This window comes from Musca autumnalis, unplaced genomic scaffold (genome assembly GCF_047663935.1).
Source record: "Musca autumnalis isolate F117 unplaced genomic scaffold, ASM4766393v1 scaffold_3, whole genome shotgun sequence".
In the NCBI taxonomy this organism is placed as follows: domain Eukaryota; kingdom Metazoa; phylum Arthropoda; class Insecta; order Diptera; family Muscidae; genus Musca; species Musca autumnalis.
In genome coordinates this window covers 249565463-249591348 of record NW_027411866.1, presented here as the reverse complement: position 1 = coordinate 249591348, position 25886 = coordinate 249565463, and the positions used below count along the sequence as shown (strand labels likewise).

Here is a 25886-nt window from a genome sequence, read left to right as displayed (position 1 = left end):
TAGGACTGGTGATATATAGTAGCTCAGTTTCCCGCGTTGGTTCACATTTATACCTGATTCGTTCAGGTTACATCCATGCCCATAGGCACAACCGCGCCAGAGATCCTGCTCGTGCAGCCGTAGGGCACTGCGAGTTGCCTGACACTTAATGCTGAGACTCAGTGGTTTCAAGTTCAGCATTGCGTTCAGAGCAGCCTGTGGTGTGCTCCTGGTGGCTCCAGTTAGTTGAGAATCGCGGCAGCTCTTTGCACCTGGTCAAGCCTACTGGATGTCGATTTTTGGCGCAGTGAGTGCCACCCAACAAGAGAACCATAGGATAAGATGGGTCTAACCACAGTGTTATACAACCAGTGTATAATCGATGGGTTTAGACCCCAACTTTTCCCAATAGAATTCTTACATGAATAAAGCGCAATCAATCCTCTCTTCGCCTGCTCCTCAGCATTCCTGTTCCATCGCAATTGACAGTCTAGGATTGTGCCAAGATACTTTGCCTCGGGCGAGAGCTGAAGCTGCACTCCATCCAGTGTTGGTGGTACAAAAACGCCGAGCTTACGCTTTCTCGTGAACATTACCAGTTCTGTCTTGGATGGGTTTACTCCAAGGCCATTGGCCTTAGCCCAGCGCTACAACGTCGATAATGCTCCCCGCATAAGCTCCGAAATGGTTGACGGAAACTTACCGGAAATCAGTAGTGCTACGTCGTCCGCATAAGCAACAACTTTTATACCTTGATTGTCCAGATCAGTCAAAATATTGTTTATAACAAGTAGCCACAGTAACGGTGAGAGCACCCCGCCTTGGGGTGGTGCCCCTAGTTAGATAGCTTCCAAGAAGAAGTGCAAAGTTGTCTGTAAATTTTTTAGGGTTTAATTAGTTTTATACATGTTTTTGACGTTTGTGACATTTGCACAATGTTTTAGTTTAAACGTCATATTTTTGACATTTCGGAAAACCTTGGAAAAATTAATGTAACTATTTTTTATAAAGTACTTGTAGGGTCATTTGCAATATTTTATGTTGCATACGTTTAAGACAGCTTTTATACGTTTTGTACGTTTACAAATTTTAGTGAAAAAATCATCAAATTGACTATCCAAGAAGAAGCGCAAAATTGTCTGTAAATTTTTTAGGATTTAATTAGTTTTATACATGTTTTTGACGTTTTTGACATTTGAAAAAAGTTCTAAATTAAACATTGTACGTTTTTAATATTGTCTATAATGTGGAAACAATCACATAACTATGATTTACGAAAAATTTTTAGGTTATGTGGCAAGTTTTTAGGCATTTATACGTTTCACACAGATTTTATACTTTTTTGACATTTACAAAATTTTGTTCCAAATATGTTGGATTGGTCATCGCAGAGAAATTACAAAATTTTCTGTATGATTTTTAGGATTTAATTAGTTTTATACATGTTTTTGACGTTTACGACATTTGCAAAAGGTTCTAGTTAAAACCTAATGTCGTGTTTAGCATTAAGTTCACTTTTGTTTTTACACTGTTATGACTTTTTCAAATATATTTTAAGGTTTTGTTCGATTTTTTCACTTTATACGTTCTCGACATGTTTTATACGTTTTTGACAGTAACAAATTTTTGCGAAAGATTTGTTTGTTAATCATCTATGCTGGCTTATATTTGCTGAATTGCATGTGATTTATTGTCGTTTGCATATTTAATAGTTTTATACAGGTTTTCGACGTTTGTGACATTTTGTCGTAAATCTCAAAAACATATAAACCCCCAAAAACAGTCCAAAGTAGTATGTTAAAGGAAATTTTTTTGCATTTAATTAGTTTTATACCAGGTTTTTTACGTTTTTGACAGATTCAGTACGTTTCTAACATTTATAAATTTTCTTTGAGGGCGTATTTTAAGGTTATATTTGCTGAATTGCATGTGTTTTATTGCCTTTTGCACATTTAATAGTTTTATACAGGTTTTCGACGTTTGTGACATTTTGTCGTCAATCTCAAAAACACATAAATATCCTCAAAACAAACAAAATTAGTATGCTTAATCCAATTCGTTTGCATATAATTAGTTTTATACAAGGTTTGTTACATTTTTGACAGACTCAATACGTTTCTAACATTTATACTTTTTCTATGGGTGTGTATTTTAAGGTTATATTTGCTGAATTCATGTATTTTATTGTCGTTTGCATATTTATTAGTTTTATATAGGTTTTCGACGTTTGTGACATTTTGTCGTAAATCTCAAAAACACATATATATCCCAAAAACAACCAAAATTAGTATGCTTAAATTAATTATTTTGCATTTCATTAGTTTTATACAAGGTTTCTTATGTTTTTGACAGATTCAATACGTTTCTAACATTTATAAATTTTCTTTTGGGTGTGTATTTTAAGGTTATATTTGCAGAATTGCATGTGATTTATTGTTGTTTGCATATTTAATAGTTTTATACAGGTTTTCGACGTTTGTGACATTTTGTAGCAAATCTCAAAAACACATAAATATCCCCAAAACAACCAAAATTAGTGTGCTTAAATCAATTCTTTTGCAATTTAATAGTTTTATACATAATTTATAAGGTTTCTTACGTTTTTGACAGAATTTATACGTTGCTAACATTTATATTTTTTTGAACATGTATTTCAAGGTTATCTTTTACTGAATTACATGTGTTTTATTGTCGTTTGCACATTTAATAATTTTATACAGGTTTACGACGTTTGTGACATTTTGTTGTAAACCCCATAAACACCTCAAAATTGGAATTTTAAAGTCAATTTTTTGCATTTAATTATTTTTATAAAAGGTTTCTTACGTTTTTGACAGTTTCAATAAGTTTCTAACATTTATAAATTTTCTTTGAGTGTGTATTTTAAGGTTATATTTGCTGAATTGCATGTGTTTTATTGTCGTTTACATATTTACTAGTTTTATACAGGTTTTCGACGTTTGTGACATTTTGTCGTAAATCTCAAAAACACATAAATATACCCAAAACAACCAAAATTAGTATGCTTAAATCAATTCTTTTGCATTTAAATAGTTTTATACATAATATATAAGGTTTCTTACGTTTTTTACAGAATTTAGACGTTGCTAACATTTATATATTTTTTTTTGAACATGTATTTTAAGGTTATCTTTACATGTGCTTTACTGTCGTTTGCACATTTAATATTTTTAGACAGGTTTACGACGTTTGTGACATTTTGTCGTAAACCTCATAAACACCTCAAAACCCCCGAAGTAGCCAACCTGACTTTATTTAAGACCATTTCTTTGACAATCATTAGTTTTATACAGGGGTACGAAGTTTTTGACATTTTTTGTCGGAAACCCCAAAAATTTTATAGTTAAATAGTTTTTTTTGTGCACCCTGACGTACAATCTAATTCCACTTTATTTGTTCGTTCATCTGCATCCAAAGCACAATGATTTATTTTATGCAAACCAAACTAGAAAAAAATGTTAAATAAAGAAAAATCAATTAAAATACGGACAATAAACATAGAAAAATTGTTAGAAAAAAAAACGATGTGTGTTTCAATAACGCCGTTTGAAAAAAACGACGATTACGACGACACACAGATGAATGGTAGGAAAAAATAATAATATGCCAGTGTCCTTCAATTTTTTCACGTTCCTCTGGTGTTTTTTAAATATATTTTTTTATTCAATTCCATCATTGTTTGAACAACTGAGAATGTCAATATTGTCATCATCTTCAGCAGCAGCATCGTCGTTGTCATTGATTGAAACGAACGCATACAGGAAAAAGAGAATAAAAATGCCATGATTTGATGGGATTTATATGGGGATTTAATAGAATGATGAGTGGACAGCTACCAACTGTATGCCTGGCTTGCTTGATTAGAAAGTGTTGATTGATCTGCTGTGATTTCGTTTTTGTTTTCCATGATTTCTAATACAATCTTTTATCTTCTTTCTGATCTCCTTCCAGACGTTATGGCACAAAATGTAGTGGTTGCGGCCAAGGCATTGCTCCCTCCGATCTCGTTAGAAAACCTCGTGATAAGGTGTTTCACCTCAATTGTTTTACATGTTGTATCTGCCATAAACAGCTCAGTACCGGCGAACAGCTTTATGTACTGGACGAGAACAAATATATCTGCAAAGATGATTATTTGCTGGGTAAAGCGCCGTCGATATGTGGCCATAATTCTTTAAGCGGTAAGTACAAATCTTTTGATATGGGCAGACACACATGTACATATATGGGTGGGTAGGTGTGTGTGTGTTAAACATCTTATGCTAATTAGTTGAGAGATATAAAATTGCACACACAAAATAGCCTTTGTGTCTTGAAAGATTTCTTTGTCTCGTTCGGGGGTGTTTGTGTGTAAATATCTTGGCATATTTTGTAAAACTATCCAAAGTTGAACAGCAACAACAAATATTTTCATATCAAAGTGTTGCCATGTTATGTATATTCCATGCTATTGTTTGCCATGGTCGGTCGTCTCCTGCTCGCTCGCTCATTCATTGCAAGCAATTCAGTTTTGTGTCAGGCATACACGTTCGTGTATGGCCGGTATTCAATTCAGCTGCAACAATCCAGACATGAATGTTGATTGTAATGACGACGATGATGATGATGTGGATGAATGTCATGCCACATGCATTTATGCCACACCATGGCTTAACACGACAATGTATTATTTAGGGGACAGTGGTTCAGTAGGTACCATTTTTCATCATTGTCATTGAAATAAAAATTTTTTTTTTTTTTTTTGGAAAAACACCAGGAATTTTTGAAAAATTGTTTGAAAAATCCACTAACTTAAAAACAATTATTTTTAAAAATGAAGGCTTTAAAAATTTATTTTTAACAAACTCACGAATTTCTGGAAACACGTTTTGAAAAAATGCACGAATTAAAAAAATATAAATGCCGAAATTTGCTAAACAAATATTTTTAGGAAAAAAAATTGAAAAATTAGTTTTAAAAATCCAAAAATTAAAAAAAAATATGAAATTAATACATTAAAAAATATTTTTAAAAAAAATCTTGGATTTTTCAAAAATATTTTTAAAAATGGTTTGGAAAAAATTATACAAATCACGATTTAAATAAATATTTGTAAGATATCAACGACTTTATTTCTTTCATATCTACGATTTTTTAAAAATAATTTTGGAAACTACGACGTCTTTTGAAAAAAAAAAATTAAAATCTAAGATTTTTTTCAAAATTTATTTAAAAACAAGTAAGAACAGACTATAGTCGGACGGGGCCGACCATGTGATACCCTATACCACTATCCCTGTGCACTAGCTTTCCGGGCTAGCTGTTATAAGATGTGCATTAGAAATTTTACCAATTTTCACACAAAAGTTTTGATCAATTTAACCCGCTAAATATTATCCGATCATACCGTTGACTTGCACGCTACTTCTTCATCTCAAACCAAAACTACGTTTAAAATTTCGCGCCGATCGGACTATTATTGCGACCTACAGAGCGGCTACAAAATCGAGCAAAAATTTTGTTTTTGGTCCATTTCATCCCTTTAACATTTCACGATCATCGCCAAAAACTAATCAGTTCTATTCTGGTCCAAACCCGACCTCCATACTAAATTTCGTGACAATCGGTCCATAATTGCGGCCTCTAGCTTGATTACAATTTTTAATGGACGGACAGACGGACGGACGGACGGACGGACGGACACACATCGCTAAATCGCTTTATCTCGTCGAGATATGAAGTTTGGTATACCACATGAGGGGTCTACGACGAATATTTCGCGGCGTTACATGAATTTTTGGGAAAACAAACTTATTATACCCTTTTCCACATTGTGGTATAGGGTATAAAAACTAAGAATTTTTATAATATTGTTTTTTAAAAAATCTACGAATTTTTGAAAATTTTTTTTACAAATTCTAAGATTTTCTTAAACATTTCTTACAAAAATTGGTGAATTTTTGAAAAATAGTTTTTTAAAAAATCTACAAATTTTTTAAACATTGTTTTAAAAAATCTGTGAATTTTTGAAAAATTGTTTTTTAAAAACATCACATTTTTTTTTAAACAGTTCTAAAAAAAATTAAAAAATCTATCTTAAAAAGGAAAATCTACGAATTTTATATAAATTGTCCATTTTAATTTTTGTTTATTGCTTGAATTAAAAAACAAAATTCATAACATTTAACATTATAATATAGAAGAGTTTAGGAATATAATTCCTGTTCTACTATATTATTAATATGTTTTCTTATAATATATTTTTTTAAAAAATACGAATTTTTCAAAAATTTCTTACAAAAAATAGGTGAATTTTTGAAAAATTGTTTAAAAAAAATTACAAATTTTTTAATTGTTAAAAAAATCTGGGAATTTTTGAAAAAATGTTTTTAAATAATTCATGAATTTTTGAAAAATGTTTTTTTTTTTTTAATCTGCTAATGGTGGATTTTTTAAAAACAATTTTTCCGAAATTCGTGTATATTTTAAAACCAATTTTTCAAAAATTCTGTAATTTTTTAAAAACTATTTAAAAATATAGATTTTTTTTAAAAAATCCACTGTTTTTAGTAAAATATTTTTAAAAATCCATGATTTTAGAACAAATATTTTAATAGAATTATTCTAAAAACTACACCGTCTTTTAAAAAAAGTTAAAAAGTAAGAATATTTTAAAATTTATTTTTAAAAAATCTAAGATTTTTTTTATTATAGTTTTTAAAAAATCAATTTTTAAAAATTCTACGAAAAAATTTCTTACAAAAATCGGTGAATTTTTGAAAATTTGTTTTTAAAAAAAGTAAAAAAAATGTTTAACCATTGTTTTAAAAATATTTCATGCATTTTTATTTTAAACATTCCACGATTTTTAGAAATATTATTTTTAAAAAATCCACGATGTTTTGAAAAATAGTTTTTAAAAAATCCAAGATTTATTGAATATTTTCTTTAAAAATACACGATTTTGGATTTTTCTAAAAAGAACATTTTTTTCTAAAAATCGAGAATTTTTGGAATAGTTTTTCTAAATATCGTGAATTTTTTTAATTTAAGTTTTCTAAAAATAGGGGATTTTTTAAAATAAATTTTCTAAAAATCGTTAATTTTTAAAATAAATTTTCTAAAAATCGTAGATTTTTTACTTTAAATTTTCTAAAAATAGGGGATTTTTTAAAATAAATTTTCTAAAAATCGTGGATTTTTAAAATAAATTTTCTAAAAATCGTGGATTTTTTAAAATAAATTTTCTAAAAATCGTGGATTTTTTAAAATAAATTTTCTAAAAATCGTGGCATTTTTAAAATAAATTTTCTAAAAATCGTGGATTTTTTAAAATATATTTTCTAAAAATTGGGATTTTCAAAAAAAAAAAAAATTTCTAAAAATTGGGATTTTCAAAATAAATTTTCTAAAACTCGTTGATTTTTTAAAATCAATTTTCTTAAAATCGTGGATTTTTTAAAATAAAATTTCTAAAAATCATGGATTTTTTAAAATAAAATTTCTAAAAATCGTTGATTTTTTAAAATAAATTTTCTAAAAATCGTAAATTTTTTAAAATAAATTTTCTAAAAATCGTAGTTTTTTTAAAATAAATTTTCTAAAAATCGTAGATTTTTTAAAATAAAATTTCTAAAAATCATGGATTTTTTAAAATAAAATTTCTAGAAATCGTGGATTTTTTTAAATAAATTTTCTAAAAATCGTGGATTTTTTTAAATAAATTTTCTAAAAATCGTGGATTTTTTTAAAATAAAATTTCTAAAAATCGTGGTTTTTTTAAAATAAATATTCTAAAAATCGTGGACTTTTTAAACGTGGATTTTTTAAAATAAATTTTCTAAAAATCGTGGATTTTTTAAATTTGCTAAAAATCGTGGATTTTTTAAAATAAATTTTCTAAAAATCGTGGATTTTTTAAAATAAATTTTCTAAAAATCGTGGATTTTTTAAATTTGCTAAAAATCGTGGATTTTTTAAAATAAATTTTCTAAAAATCGTGGATTTTTTAAAATAAATTTTCTAAAAATCGTGGATTTTTTAAATTTGCTAAAAATCGTGGATTTTTTAAAATAAATTTTCTAAAAATCGTGGATTTTTTAAAATAAATTTTCTAAAAATCGTGGATTTTTTAAAATGAATTTTCTAAAAATCGTGGATTTTTTAAAATAAATTTTCTAAAAATCGTGGATTTTTTAAAATGAATTTTCTAAAAATCGTGGATTTTTTAAAATAAATTTTCTAAAAATCGTGGATTTTTTAAAATGAATTTTCTAAAAATCGTGGATTTTTTAAAATAAAAATTTTTTTTTAAAATTGTGGATTTTTTAAAAGAAATTTTTTTTTTTAAATCGTGGATTTTTTAAAATAAATTTTCTTAAAATCGTGGATTTTTTAAAAAATATTTTTTCTAAAACCCGTGTGTTTTTAAAAAATATTTTTTCTAAAACCCGTGTGTTTTTAAAAAATATTTTTTCTAAAACCCGTGGGTTTTTAAAAATATTTTTTCTAAAAATCGATAGTTTTTAGAAATATTTTTTTAAATCGTGTGTTTAAAACAAAATATTTTTTTAAATCGTATGTTTAAAAAAATATAGTTTTTAATCCTGGTTTAAAAAATAATATTATTTTAATTTTTTAGTTTTTTTTGTTGAAAATATTTTTTTCAATTTTTTTAATAATTTTTCTAAAAATCGTGGATTAAAAAAATAATCTTTCCAAAGAATAGTGGTTAAAAAAAATTGAAAATTGTAGATTCTGAGAATTTTTGATAAAATATTTTTTTTTTTAAAAAAGCACGTTTCTGAGAATTTTTGATAAAATATATTTTTTAAAAATCCCACGTTTCTGAGAATTTTTTTATAAAATATATTTTTTTTAAAAATCCACGTTTCTGAGAATGTTTGATAAAATATTTTTGATTAAATATAATATGTATAATTGTTCCACATACATACCAGACGGGACAAGGGAGACTTCTCTCATATCAATGAGTGCACCCCGTTTCATATTAGCTCACTGTTTATCGCCGAGTCCTTCGTGTCTGTGTCATCAATTTTTGTTTAAATATTTTTGCAAAATCCACGTTTCTGAGCATCCTTAAAAAAATATTTTTTAAAAAATACTGATATCTGGGAATTCTTGATAAAATATTTGTGAAAAATTTACTTAAATGCGGTTCCTCACAAATGTGTTTTTAAAAAATCAAAGATTCGTTGAATTCTTGAAAAAAAAGGATTTTCTGAAATAATCCGGCTCTAAACCACTGTCTTTAATCTATACCCATTTTGTAGTTTATTTTATTATTAAGCGTTTTGTGTTGAGTGTGTGAGTATGTTGATGGTAAATATTTAGTACAATTTTGTTTAGATTTTATACATTTTACCAAACTAATAATTTAAATCGGCAACTATTATTGTTGTTGTTGCTGTTGTATGCTCTGCTCTATTGTTTTAAGTTGCAAATGCAAGTACCCAACATTAACAACGACAATAAGAGCAATAACAATGGCAAACTTTCAAAAGAGAGGCCACGAGACTGGAGACTAGAGTTTAAACACCATATAAATGCACACCAACGTTCCAGCTCCTACATACACACACATTTGAATACACATACCATATGTTGTACTGTGATGATGTTCCATCACCATCCATTGTTCTTCTTTTAGCCATTCATAGTTTTGTTGTTTGTCAAGTAAATATTTGTAAGCCTGTGTTGAAATGCATCTACATAATACACACATGCATTATGTGTACGTGTGTGTGTTTAACAGTGCATCTCCATAAATAACAGCAACAATAACTTGCAACCTTAAATTGTAATATGTGTACAAATACTTAAATGTTCACATTATCCCACTTTTATTGCAAATATGCGTGTCTATTTTTCTATGGCTCTGAATGAATAGTTTTGGGTGTGGGTAAGCGTGCGTGTCTGCCATACATTTTATTGGTGTTGGTGTGTGACGCTTTTATAATGTTGGCTTAAATGTTGCTGATGTGTGTGTTGATGTTGGAGTTCACATGCGTGTGTTTAGCTTATTTGTTTAGCTTTAGTTTTATGATAAAACTGCATTTAGTCGTCGCTAAATCGCATTTAAGCAATTTTACTAAATAACACTTGGGGAATATTTATCAATAGCAATAAAAGTTGAAACAACAACAACAACAGCAACTATTATTGCAACTAAAACAAATAATGGGGTTTTTAGACATTTTACATAGATCCATCATTTAGACATTTATCTCTACAAAGCCATACTTTGTTGTATGTTTTCAAACAGGGAAGGTGAGGTGAGGTGAGGAAGTTAATGAATGCATTTTAGTTGCCTGCTCTATGTTAGTCATATTTGTTAGAGATAAGTGCAGTTAATTATGATAATTTTTGATGAACGATTTTGTTTATTACCAAACAACTACGACGATGACGATGATGCCAACTACAAAATCCCATAAAATATGAACCACGATCCGGTAATTGCCTCTAAACAATTTTACAATTAAAAATATAATTATTTTTTGCAATAGATAAGATGTGGAAAATTGAAAAATTAAATTGGGGAATAATTTTCTTTTCAATGATAAATGGTAGTTGTGATGATTTTTAGCTACCAATGGCGAATATTTGTAGGAATTTTATGTTAGCTATAAACAATTTTTTACGAATACACCAATGGATACCTTATATTAAAATATCGCAGACGGACCACAGGAATATATAAAATAAAACGTAAAAATGGAAGTTTCCTTCCACGATTTTTAGAAAAAATATTAAAAAACACAAATTAAAAAAAAAAAAAATATTTTAAAAAAATCCAAAATTTGTAGAAAAATATTTTTAAAAAATCTACGATTTTTATAAAAATTATTTTTAAAAAATCCACGATTTTTAGAAAAATTATTTTTAAAAAATCCACCATTTTTAGAAAAATTATTTTTAAAAAATCCACGATTTTTAGAAAAATTATTTTTAAAAAATCCACGATTTTTAGAAAAATTATTTTTAAAAAATTCACGATTTTTAGGAAAAATTATTTTTAAAAAATCCACGATTTTTAGAAAGATTATTTTTAAAAAATCCACGATTTTTAGAAAAATTATTTTTAAAAAATCCACGATTTTTAGAAAAATTATTTTTAAAAAATCCACGATTTTTAGAAAAATTATTTTTAAAAAATCCACGATTTTTAGAAAAATTATTTTAAAAAAATCCACGATTTTTAGAAAAATTATTTTTAAAAAATCCACGATTTTTAGAAAAATTATTTTTAAATAATCCACGATTTTTAGAAAAATTATTTTTAAATAATCCACGATTTTTAGAAAAATTATTTTTAAAAAATCCACAATTTTTAGAAAAATTATTTTGAAAAAATCCACAATTTTTAGAAAAATTATTTTGAAAAAATCCACGATTTTTAGAAAAATTATTTTTCTAAAAACCGTCGATTTTTGGAAAAATTATTTTTAAAAAATCCACGATTTTTAGAAAAATTATTTTTAAAAAATCCACGATTTTTAGAAAAATTATTTTTAAAAAATCCACGATTTTTAGAAAAATTATTTTTAATAAAAATCCACGATTTTTAGAAAAATTATTTTTAAAAAATCCACGATTTTTAGAAAAAATATTTTTAAAAAATCCACGATTTTTAGAAAAAATATTTTTAAAAAATCCACGATTTTTAGAAAAAATATTTTTAAAAAATCCACGATTTCTAGAAAAATATTTTTAAAAAATCCACTACTTTTAGAAAAAGTATTTTTAAAAATCCACTATTGTTAGAAAAATTGTTTTTAAAAAATTCTCGATATTTAGAAAAAATATTTTTAAAAATCCACTATTTTTAGAAAAATTGTTTTTAAAAAATTCTCGATATTTAGAAAAAATATTTTTTAAAAATCATCTATTTTTGGAAAAAATTATTTAGAAAAAGTTATTTTTAAAATATCCAAGATTTTTAGAAAAAATATTTTTAAAAATTCAACAGTTTTTAGAAAAATTATTTTTAAAATAACCACGATTTTTAGAAAAAATATTTTTAAAAATTCAACAGTTTTTAGAAAAATTATTTTTAAAAAATCCACGATTTTTAAAAAAAATATTTTTAAAAAGTCTATTATTTTTAGAAAAATTAATTTAAAAAATCGATTTTTGGAAAAATTATTTTTAAAAAATCCACGATTTTTAGAAAAAATTATTTTTAAAAATTCCACCGTTTTTAGAAAAAAATATTTTTAAAAATTCCAAGGTTTTTAGAAAATTATGTTTTAAAAATCCACTATTTGTAGAAAAATAATTTTTAAAAATTCAGGATTTTTAGAAAATTTATTTTTTAAAAATCAACGATTTTTAGAAAAAATATTTTATAAAAGTCTACGTTTTTTAGAAAAATTATGTTTTAAAATCCACCATAAAAACAGTATTTTTAAAAATAAAATGTTAAAATATTATAAACAATCTTCAAATATTTCAAAAATAATTTTAAATATTAAAAAAATAATATTTAAATTATTTGTCTTTTTATGTAAATCACGGTTATTGTTGTAAAATTATTAATAATTTTTTTAAATATCCTTATTGATTGCTGTAAAAAAATCCACGACATTGCTGTAGAAAAACGTTGAAAGGACCCTGATATCCATGTTATTACTGTTTTGGTTCTGAAATCTATACCTGGAGCCTTGTAATTTTCTCAAAATTTATTTGGAAGCTTGCCGTTCTTTTTTTAAAATATATGTACTATATATCTTCGTTCCTATGTCTGTAAGTAATTTCAAAACTCATGCCTAATAAAGCTACAGATTTAACTCTGGGACGTATACCTCTTAACATAAAACATACGTCACATGTTGTGTGAATTAAAATAACTCATATGTTCATTAGCATTTATGATCTCAACTTGCTCAGGAACAACAATTTCACATAAAATATCTTTAAACTATTTATTTCTTCACAAACATTTTGTCTTAAAGTAAATATTTTTCCATAAAAAATACTCTTAAATCGACTATTTAAAAGTCATCAATTTTCATATCCTGTGGCAATGCTTTGCATCTGCTTCTTCTCCCCTAAAAAAAACACCTACACAAACAAATACACACACACACGTAAATTCCCCACTACGTATTTCTTCGAAATAATGTCAAGCAAGTATTTGAATATCATTTCCGCTTTAATAAGTTTATACTCTCTCTCACATTCGAAATACAAAGATACGACAAGTCTTAAGAGGAAACGAAGAATGTACGTGTCTATCTTTTGGAAAATTTGAATAACATAAAGTCGAAAAAAATGGTAGAATACATATATACACACGCACATAAATAAATATGTATGCGTTTATTTGCTTGTCTAGGTTTATGCATTTCCGTTTCTCTTCTTTAACTCTGTGTGAATACAAACAGCAGGCTTGTGTTCCGTTTGTCTATAACTGGGAAATTCTTCTCAACTCAAACTCAAAACTCAAGGATGTCTTTGGAAGCACCTTGATTGTACACACACAGTTCCTCTTGGAAGAAAGCAGTTATATCTATGGTGTATTCCTCTGGTAAACATAAGCTAGCATGCAAATATTTAGCTTCTTAACAAACCAAAGATGTAGCTGAAGGAATTTGTTGGGGGAATCAGGGGAGGTTTAAGACTTGTTGTCCATCTTTGGCTTAAATATTGGCATTTTATTACACCCACACTCGCACTCTATACGAGAGATTTGCATTTTTTGGTCTACAAGCTACTTATTCTGCCACTCATACTAACTACAGTGCCATCTCCATCATCATCCTATTTACATATCTATATTAGATGTTGGAATACGAGGAGGATTCTTAGTATGAGAGTAGTGGATATCCCAAAGAAGTTTGTCTAACCGAACAGGATAAATGTGTTGCATACTTTCATATTTGCTACTTGTATATTTGTTGGTTTAGTTGTAATGTTTCTCTGTGTACGGATGTTTGTGTATCAGAGTTTTCTGTTTATGACAAACTTTTACTTTATTGCCTTAATAGCCGGAATCTACTATTAAAATGGTAGTCTTCGTAGGAGTATGTTATTGCAAAAGAAGAAAAGAAAACTTCTTTATAAACAAACAAATATGTACACAAGGTATACATAAGGTGAATAGAGAGAGAGAGAGAGAGGGTGATAGATAAATGGTTGCTGGCTTGGATTCATATGGAATTGCCTTTAAAAGTCCAAAATCTATGCCATATAAGCGTTGAGGTCTGTGAGATGTAATTGTGACTAAGTGTCCACAAGGATTTTTCGTGTACTTTTTGGTTACTAAGCAAATAGTAAAGGTCTTCATGTTATCTTTTTGTCATGGCTTGACAGGGCTTTATAATGTGAAGACGTATTTACTAAAATGTATTTGAAAGATGAAGATCTTAAAGTGAGTAATATGTTAGGATATTAATTGTATGTTGGCAAGGGGAAGTTCTAGACAACATTCAGGATTTCAAATAAAAATTAATTGGGCCATCTTTATACCTGTAGAGCTATAATTTCTGTGATCTACAATTTTCCAGAAAAATTTTTAACTATTTCAATGAATTTAGTCCTTTGATCTGATATAAAAAACTCAAGTTCGTCCTCTGAAACAAATAGAAAAAATTTTGAAGTTCAATTTACCTCATAAATTCTTAAATTTGTCAGCTTTTAATTCGGTTTCCGAGGCAATAAAAATCAGTTTCCAATACAAGAAAATATACTCAAAAGAAACTCAAAACTACAACATCTCACATTGTTCATAGCCGATCATCTAAATCATCTATATAGCTTCGATTTCAAGCAAATTAATCTGTAATGACTGTGTGGCGTATACGTAGTGACGTTCAGTATACGACCCATACACCTTAAATAAAATAAATCATTTCATGAGGAGTGTTTCTATAAAACTCAACAATAGATGGAAAACTTTGTTTTAAACTAAATGCAATTCCTAAAAAAATTAAGTTCTAAAGTTGAGTTAATTAAGTTCCTTAAAAAAATATACATTTTTAATAAATCACAATATATGACAATCAGTCAGCTTTTTCCACAGCTAAATATAGCTAAATTTTATAACGTTTGTGCTCTAAAAAGATCAAAAATATGCCTGAGAAAAACATTAAAAAATAATTGAAAAAAAAAAATATTAAAATATTGTTTTAAAATACACGTTTTTAACGGTAAAAAATATTGAGGAAATTTTAAAAAATTATTATTTTAAAATACACGTTTATTACTGTAAACAATATTGAGGAAATATTAAAAAATATTATTTTAAAATCCACGTTCATTATTGTAAAAAATATTGAGGAAGTATAAAAAAATATTATTTTAAAATCCACGTTTAGTACTGTAAAAAATATTGAAGAAATATTAATAAATATTATTTTAAAATCCACGCTTATTGCCGTAAAAGTATTTTGAAAATATTAAAAAAAAATTCTGTGAAAATCCACGTTACTGCTTTACAAAATAAAAAAAAAATATCAACTTGCAACTGTAAAAATATTGAGAAAATATAGGGAAATATTCTTTAGAAATCCACATACAAATATTGAGAAACTCTGGGATTTTCTAAACCAACGTTTGCTGTTTAAAAATTCTTTTTAAACAGCTATAAAAAATATTGAACTAATTTTTTTTTAATTCTAAATTTACTGCTGTGATAGATATTGGAAAATATAATTTTACTGCTTCAATAACTATTGAAAATACATCAATTACAAAAACAAAAAATTAAAAAAAAATATTTAAAATCAGACGTTTACTGCTTTTAAAAATATTAATAATTATTCCTTAAAAACCGGCGTTTACTGATGATCAAAAAATTTAAAAAATAGTATTTAATCTAGGTTTATTGCTCCAAAAAATTCTAAAAAAATAAAAACCACATTTATTGCCATAAAATAATTTCAAAAAATATTCATTAAAAATATAGGTTTATTGCTTTAAAAAAATTGAAAAAAATATCTGCAATTTAAAACAACAAAACTGAGATTAAGTTGTTTTACCTTACAAAAAATGGGAATACAAATTTTAAAGATTTACCACATTTCCTGCGTTAAACAATTTTGAAAAATACCTTAAAATACCTGCTGTTGAATTCTGTATCTCACTAAACTTTAGTTCGGGAGGTGTATGAAAAAGTGGCCCTGAAAATTAGGTCTTTTCGGGGCCCATCTTGTAGTCATGATCACATAGAGTAGTCGTTAAAAAAAATGTCAACACGATCCGAGAAGGTGAGCTCATTTAGATTCAAACTCAAAAGTGATGGACTTATGTGGAGGAGGTACCTTAAGGAATTTTCCGACACTGTCACTTTTGGAACTTAAACTGTAGATATCATACCCATTAGGCATTTTAGTTGGTCATCGTGTAATTTTTAGAGCTTTCGGGTCATTGTAACAGGAAGCGTGGACTTGCAGACGAAAAAGGCGAGGTCTATGAAATCTTCGAGCAGTAAACTGCACACATGTGAAACTTTTGTTCCGGAGGACTATATTTGACTTTGAGAGAAATATTACGATATTGCAAAGTTTGGACAATTTTTTTTTGTCACTCCTTTTGATATCTACCATTTCCCACTTTCGGACATTGAAATCAGCCCACATCAATGCAAACATGAATCCAAGGTAAACATTGCAAGTCTATCCTCGAAATTTTGTAAAGGGGTGGACCGATGTAGCACATCTCCGACATGGCTAGATGCACTGTAAAAATTTTACATAGATATACCTAGAATCGCATAGCACGACCTCCTTATATTCATGGTTTCTTAACTGTGTCAAGACCTCTGATTTTACTGCAGTGGTTATAAACTGTAGCGTATTCCAGCCATTTAAAACTGTTCGACAGGCCATTCGTACTCTGCGATACAAAGGACGTTTCATTTATCTTTAAAATAAAACTTCTTAAGCTGAAATAGACCTTCATATAAGTAAATTGTACAATATTGTGTATCTCCAATATTCAAAAAGCCACGGTAAGCATTACCACTGTGACGTATACTTTGCGACGTATAGTATACGTCACATGATTTTGAATTTATACAACTTATACGCCCTGAGTTTAAATAGATGTAAAAACAAATGAAAATGGATTGCGGACAGCTAAATACCTTTACACCAGAAACACAATAGACAATTTTCCCTGCTTCAATTTTCAGTTTCTCAGTGAGAGAGGGTTTTGATGGACGAATGTTGTCGCCAACCTTACCTTTCACACAATCTGAGAATTGATTCAAGGGAAGTTGTTTCTGTTTCAGGACTTCGTCTTATATTACAAACAACAGCAGTAGGGAATTTGGACAGCTCCGACATCGGCAGAAAATGGGGAAATGTGGCTCAAAAGTTGTTGAAAACAAAAAAATATTAAAATTACTGTTCACGGTGTGCCTTAACAAATTTAAATGGAAGGTGCTTACACCTCGGAAGTTTTTGCTGGCTCTGAAACTACAATGCTCGTAGATGAGAAATATCAAGAAAAAATATCGCCAGAGGGATTTTAAAATAAATCGCGATTTAAGTTCACATTTTTAGGGGTTCTTAAGGTTTTCACGATTTTGCTTGGAAACCGCAAGTTATATGTAAGATTGGCCTTTATGATATTTTCGTAGGTTTTACCGTTTTTGAGATATAGAGCTTCAAATTGAGACAACGCAGGGACTGTATCGCTCCTTATAAAACAATGTAATTACAGCAATTTCCCAAATTAAACTTATATATCTTGAAAATAGTACAACCTAGCAAAAAAAAATCAGCCAATCTTGTAGAGAATTTTCTCAGCTTCAACATTTTGTTCAGTCCCATTTTGATATGACTTGCGGTTTTCAAGCAAAATCGTGAAGATTTAAGATTAAAGCCTAAAAAATTGAATTGAACCTCTATATCTCATAAACTGTAAAACCTACGAAAATATTATAAAGGCCAATCTTGTGGAGAATTTTCACAGCTACAACATTTTCTTTAGACTCATTTCGATACGACTTGCGGTTTCAAAGCAAAATCGTGAAAACCTAAAAAAACCCAAAAATTGTGAATTTTGATCGCGATTTATTTAAAAATCCCTCCGGCGATTTTTTCTGTTTTTTTTATTTTTCTTATCTATGAACATTGCTGTTTCAAAATCCGCAAAAACATCCCATGTGTAAGCGGTTTCCATTAAAAGTTAGTTAAGGGGCACTGTGCATAATATTGTTTTATAAGGGGACGATACAGTCAGTGCATTGTCCCAATTTGAACTTCCATATGTTAAAAACGGTAAAACCTACGAAAATATCATAAAGACCAATCTTGTGGATAATTTTTTCTGCTACAACATTTTCTTTAGACCCATTTACATAGAGCTCGCGGTTTCCAAGCAAAATCGTGAAAACCTTAAGAACCCCTAAAAATGTGAACTTAAATCGCGATTTATTTTAAAACCCCTCCGGCGATTTTTTTGTTTCTTGATATTTCTCATCTACGAGCATTGTAGTTTCAGAATCAGCAAAAACTTCCGAGGTGTAAGCACCTTCCATTTAAATTTGTTAAGGCACACCGTGTGTTACAATGTACGCAAAAAATCGGATGTATCTGTTACCCAGATATTTGTTATTTTTCGCGAATACCTTAATAATTGTATGTAATAATAAAATTCAATTTACATATATCAAGTATACACCACTTCGAATATTTTATTATAATAAATCATACGGCAGCATGGTTCCCAAAATTAAATAAAATTTAAACTTAAAGTATTTCCTCTCACATCATAATACAGATATAATACTCCTTATATATTTCACAAAAAAATTTATTACCTATTGTTCCCCTCAAAAATATCAGATTTTTGTAAATTATACTTTCCCCAATCGCCTTTAGAAATTTCTACTTCTATATGGCAGGAACGAAAAAAAATCAAATCACTTCTAGGCCTTTCTTCTTTATTTTTTTTTTCAAGATCTATAGAATTATAGTTAATATTTAAATAAATTAATATCAATTATACGACACATTGGATTTCGAATTTAAATCAATTATACGCCACCATGATCTACCTTAAAATGTTGCATACCTATTTTATTGATGTAAATTTAGATTAAAAAATGGAATAAATTTTCAAACAACTGACAATTCGTTATACATTTCACAAGAAAAAAATTAATATCAAATTTTTATAATTTATATTTTCTAAAATCGCTGTTAGGAATTTATTCTTCTATATAGCAGGAACGATAAAAATTAAATAATTTCTAGGCCTTTCTTCTTTATTTCTTTTAATAACTATAGACTTATAATTGATATTTAAATAAATTATTATCAATTATACACCACCATGACCGACGTTAAAATTTTGAATACACATTTTATTTGTAAATAAAATTTAGATTTAAAAAATAGGACACATTTTTAACACCCTGTCAAGTCAAATAATTCCTGTTTGAAAAACATACGAATGCAATATAAAATAAATTGTAATTTATATTTATTATACGCCACTTTGAACTCTGGTTCCTTAAATGACCTATTGTTCACCTTTAAAATATCAGCTTTTTATAAATTATATTTTCCAAAATCGCTCTTAAGAATTTATTCTTCTATATAGCAGGAACGATAAAAATCAATTAACTTCTAGGCCTTTCCTTTTTATTTCTTTCACGAACTATAGAATTATAATTAATATTTAAATAAATTATAATCAATTATACGCAACATTGGATTTCATAGTTAAATCAATTATACACCACCATGATCCACGTTAAAATTAAGGATACATATTTTATAGTTGATGTAAATTTAGATTAAAAAATGCAACAAATTTTAAAACAACTTCCAAGTCAAATATTTCCTGCTTAAAGAACACATGAATGCATTATGAAATTAATTGTAATTTATATTAATTATATGCCAATATTGTTCCGATATACATGATCATTTTACAACATATTCTCTGCTATTTATACTTTAAAATAAACCAATATTATTTAAAATCAAAATCAAATTAATTGTTAATGTCAATTTAAATCAAAACCTTTTCATTTTCAAATTGAAAATGACATTTATTTGCAACTGCAAAAACATAAGAATGATTTTTGAAATAATTTGTTTTTATATCAAGTATACGCTATATTGAATCGTCTTAAAATCAATCATACGGCACCATCCTTAAAAAAATTAATTTTAAAATCTAACTATTTGCTGTCTCGTAATGAAACAGAAATTAATCTCAAATACATTTCCTAAAAAAATATTGAGCTCCAAGTTTTCCCCTAAACATATCCGATTTTAATACAATAATTTTTTTGGTCTTGTAAACTACACTACCTCTGGTTTTGATGATTTTTTAAGTTGAAATATAAATAAATAAACTTAAAATAAATAGCAATGCATATGCTTTCATATTCAAATCAATCATACGACATAATCAGCTTTTTTAAATATTAAAAATTTATATAATATGTTGATTTAATTGTAAATCACATCTAAAACCAAAAAAAATCCCAAACACCTTTTTAAAAATAAAACGATTTTATCAAGTGCCAAGTTTCTGTTAATTTTTGTCTCAAACCCCCTGAGTTGTAAAGTCTGAAAGTTGTCCCTTCAGAAAATCTGATATTGAATTTCAAAACATTGTAAAAATTATATATTTCCCAAATAAACCCCCTTAGGAAGGTTATGACCCCTCAGGTCAGGTGTGGTATTAACAAGAAAAAAAGAAAACAAAAACTACAACAAATAGCCATAAATGTCATAACCTGTCTAGAATGTCTGTGGTTTGAGGCTACCTTCCATACCTTGTATTGCTGCTGGTTGCTTGCCTCAACAGCAACAACAAGTGTGATGTTGGTTAATAATAAATATTTCTACCATTAAATATTTAATATTTAAAAATAAATGTGAAAGAGCAAAAGAGACGGTTTAAATAAAATTTAAATTTTCTTTAACCTTTGAGGAATTATCACATGTCACACACAAAGGGGGAAGAGGGAGGGAGACCAAAGATATGGGATTATTGTTTGTGAACTTTTGCTGTCAATGGATACTTCTTCTATGGCTTTTATATTTGACAAAGTTATGGTTTAAATGCCAGCTTTTTAAAGTTTCACAGAAACACACACACACAGCAAGCAACCACATACATATATGCCTACATTCATGTGTACACTTGTGTGTATGTACCGATGTCTGTATATAGACATGGCTATTGAAAATGTTTTTTTGTCCATGTTCACTCTGCAAGTACTTCAACTTTGAAAAAATAAACTTTTTTTGCCTGTGTTTGCTTGGTTATTGTTGTTTTAAAGTCCTTAAATGCAGGAACTTTAATATGTGTTGAAAAAAATATATAAAATTTTTACGGGATAATTTAAACCTTGTTAAAGGTTTTGATAAAGGGAGTAAAAGAAAGGGAGGGGGGGGGAAGAGAAGAGACTTAATATATGTAAAGAGGATGCTGAACAATGAGAGTACAAGAAAAATGAAGCAAAGCGCATGTTTTATATTTGCATAAGGTATAGAACCTGCGCATAAAATATTACCCCTATTTTTATAGAGAACTAACAACTCTCTTTGTGGCTAACCTTTTACTCAATTTCACAATATATGTATGTGTATGGTCCTTTGGGGAGTTTTGAATAACCCCAATTTTTCTTGGGAGCAAAACTTCACTCTCTGGAAAAATTAATAATGAGAGACTTTCTCTCTCTTGGTGCTAATAAATTGTGGGTGTTAATGTGTGTGTTGATGTTCCACAAAATGGCTGTCTTTTTTCTTACTACCTCCCTGTGAAATGGAGGGCGTTAAGCCTCCTTTTGTTGGCAAATTTGTAAAACATTTGACTCTCTCTGTGAGATTTGAGAATATCTTGAGTTTAAAATTTTTGAATTTTTCTTTCTTTTTTTTACTCCCCAGAAACTCTGTGGGAGTTCAAAAATGCTAAGTGGCACCCTATGAATCTCTCGATAGATTTTATATATGTGTGTATTGAAAAAAATGTAAGATACCCATACATTAGCACTTTAAAGGACCCAGTATTACAATGTATGGAGTAAAGTAAGTTGTCTTCACACAGACACATAACAGCAATTTTTCCTCGTCAGAAGGCAAATGTGAGGTCCCAAACACACACATACCATATACCAGTTGTGATGTACATATGTATGTATGCACGTACATACTTTGGATGTATGTATTTACAATTAACATAATTAGTCGAGAAGGTGTTCATTTTTTATATGTACTCCAAAAGGTCATTAATGTTTTGATTTTAATTGCGTTAATTACGTGTAACGGACTATTTATTGAAAAGCGTTATTTTCTTTTCTGCACACGGAAGATGATGAAGAGTGGAAAAATTTGTTTTAAAGCATATAAAGTTTTGTTAAAAGAATTATAAAATTGAGAAGAAAAATAATACGACAAGAGAAATATTAATTCCAAGAATCCCCCAAAAAAAAATATAACTCAAATCATATGTGTGTTGTGTCATTTGCAAATAAGTGTGAAGAAAATGTGTGGATATTGTACAAAGAACAAAGACGGCATGGGATAACTGAAATGTGTGGAGTTGAAGACAAAATGCTAATAAAGCGACGGTAAATTTTAAAATGAATAAAAATTTTGAAAATTGTAAAATACTGGTTAAATAAAAGAAATGATTTTACAATTTGCAAAGCACAACAACTGCAACGAAACGCACGAAATAAAGTCAATAAAAGAAAGTATTGTACCCGCTTTATGGATTACAATTAAAAGGCCCGCGGAAAGGAAAACTGTTTACCGAATATGTTTCAGACAATGTTTTTTCGTAGTTTTTTTTTAACATTCCAAATGCTTCTATTCAGAGGAGTCTTTGTAAAGAATTTTATGTGATTTTGTCTATATTAGGTAAATACGTAAAACGAACCATTGCGGTGTATACAGTACGTCAACACGTATACGATCCTGCTTACCAAACCTATTTAACTCACTTATACCTATCTTATCACTTATCTTACCTAATCTAATATTTCTAATATTCAGAGGGAGTCCATATTGTCAGTACTAGAGGAACTGAAATCCCCTTACTATGAATTGAAATCGAAACATTACGCCGCATTATGTATGTAAAAAAAGAATAAAAATCTGAAGCGATGTGTTCAGGAACAAAATAACTATTCTAAATAAAAGAGATCAAAGATCATATCAACAATGTGTTTCACAACAATGTGGCGTATCCAGTACCTCAACACGTATACGGTCCTACATACCCGCAATTTCCGAAGGAGTTCTTATTTACAGTTGTAAAGAACCGAAAGCCTTTCTATGAATTGAACCTTAATCAATACGACGTATACAATCCCATTGCTATAATGTGAAAAAAATTGAGATACAAGAAATTATTTTTGGTATATCTCCAGAAAAAAAACCAGAGAAGATGTATTCTTGAACCAAAGCTTTTAGGAATAAAAAACCAAGCTCTTCAAACTTTAATACTTTAAGAAAATACGTGAAACGAAACAGTGCGGCGTATATAGTACGTGAACACGTATACGCTCTGGTGTACCAGTCTGGTTTCGTTGCCGATTCAATGTTAATTCCTCCAATATTGTAATAGAGGAGTCCTTCCTATGAATTGAACACGAAGCAATATGGTGTATTATACACGACAACACCTATACGCTCCCATGGCTGATATGTAAAAATATTGAGCTTATTTCTAGTAAATCTACAGAAAGAAAAAACAGAAGCGTTATGTTCAGGAACTAACTAATTGTTCTAAAAAAGGAGATCAGGCATCCTTTAAATCCATTTCACAAAAATACGTCGTGTACAGTACGTCAAGACGTATACGTTCCTGCTTATATATGTCCTTTATGTTTGCTTCATATATCTTAAAACAAAAGAGTCATGTTGAACATTAAATAAATAAATATTTCGAATGCTCCAAACTCGACTATATTGAGAAAATACGTTAAAGGAAACAATACGGCGTATGTAGCACATCAACACGTATACGTTCCTGCTCACCACTTTTATTTCATTTACAATCCAATGTTATTTTCCACCAATATTGCATTTAATTCTAATAGACACTTGTAAATGAAACGAAAGTCCGTTCAGATAAAGTGAATGTGAAACAATACGGCGTATTATGTACGCCAACACCTATACGCTCCCATGGTTGTAAAGAGAAAAAATCTGAGGAGATATATTCAGAAAACAAGGAACTGTTATAGAAAAAAGGTCAAGCATTCCTCAGAGCCATTCCACAACAATATAGCGTGTACAGTACGTCAACATGTATACGCTCCCGCTTCCCAATCATGTATCATCCACAACATTTCATGTGCTACTCTACGGAAGGAGTTCTTAAGAATAATTGTGAAAAAGTTGAATATGAAACAATATGGCGTATTATGTATGCCAACACCTATACGCTCCCATGGTTGTAATTTGATAATATCGACCTACTAGAAATTATTGTTGAGAAATCTGAGGAGATGTGTTGCCAAAGAAGGACAAGAAAGGAGGACAAGAAAAATTATTTTTTAAATTCTGACGCACATTCTTTGGACTTTAGAACAAACAAAGAACATAAGAAAATTTGGAGTCTACCGAAGTTCCACACATACAGCCATTATGCAAAGTTTCATGGGTGGTTTAAGTCGATCATCAGGTTTATTAGATGTTATTTTAGTGGAAACACGAAGGCCAAAGATGAATGAATAAGCATTTCAGCCATGTAGAAACATAACCATAGCTAAAGTTATACATCTTCCGACGATCATTGACAACATCTTGACAACATCAGATTTTCAATGGTGGCAAAATATCCCTCAGTGATGTTGGCAACATTTCCTGAGAACTTCAGCCATGTAAAACTTTTTACAAGTGGTGTCTTAGGACGCCGTTCGGACTCGGCAATTAACAGTTGGTCCCATATCATTGATCTAATATGAATCGGGGTGCACTCATTGATATGAGAAAAGTCTCCCTTGCCCCAGCTGGGATTTTTGTGGAACAATTATAATTATTATTATTACCACGATGAGCGTCGGCTGACCAGATCTTTGTAAGTATAAAACCAATTTTCTATGTTGGAAATATTTTCTACCAAAATTGTTGAAACTAACTGCAAGAGTCTGATTTTTTACTTGGAAACGATAAAAAATTTACCTGACCGATATAACAATTTTGGACCTCAAGTATTTAGGATGGAATCCGTTTCCGACAACTTGGCCTAGATTTAAGCCATGTCCGTCACTCTATATGTCTGACTGGACGGATCCACCGATTTTTTTTATCAGTCATATCTGAGTATCCAGATGTTGTGTCTAAGGATATGTATCGGATCGTTTTCACATTTTTTCATCAGGTTGTCCTTGTGACATCTACTGCCACGGTACAATCTTTTTGGGAGTCAGTCCATATTTCCTGATTTAATGGCCAAAAAAATCTAAAAAACCCAGCCGGCGTTAACTGTAATGACTGATTGGCACTATAACTTACGAATTGAGTATCCGATAATGCAGATAATGTCAATATGGGAAAACCGCCCCTTCAAAAGTTTAATATGTTTCGCTAAAATGGGTGCGAATTAGTATTACATGAAGTATACGCCACCAAATCTGCTATTAAAAGTAATCATACGACACTATGATCTTGAGAAATATTATTTATTTGAAATGTTGATTTAGGAATAATTAAGAAAAAAACTCTTTTAAATTTTAAATTATTTTTTATTGGCAAATTTTGGCTTTCGTAATATTTTGTCCAAATCTAGTTTAAGTTTGAAGATGAGCTATATCGGTCCACTCCTTCCGGTGCCTCCCCCACAAAAGTTCCAAAATGTTCGGAAAATTTGTGGGCATGATAACTCTTGAAGGGAGTAACCGATTTGGTCCATACTTTGAACATCGTGAAATTTCTACCAGACTTAGATGAGGTTCCAAT

General features: G+C 28.8%; 1 protein-coding gene across 2 annotated transcripts in view; it reads left to right on the top strand.

Annotated features, from left to right (window-relative positions):
• Lim1 (LIM homeobox 1) overlaps nt 1–25886 on the top strand; it is a 177738-nt gene that overhangs the window by 52017 nt on the left and 99835 nt on the right. For both annotated transcript variants that reach the window (XM_073977767.1, XM_073977766.1), the window contains exon 3: nt 3952–4181. In XM_073977767.1, the coding sequence (XP_073833868.1) occupies nt 3952–4181 (230 nt within the window). The remainder of the gene's footprint in view (nt 1–3951; nt 4182–25886) is intronic.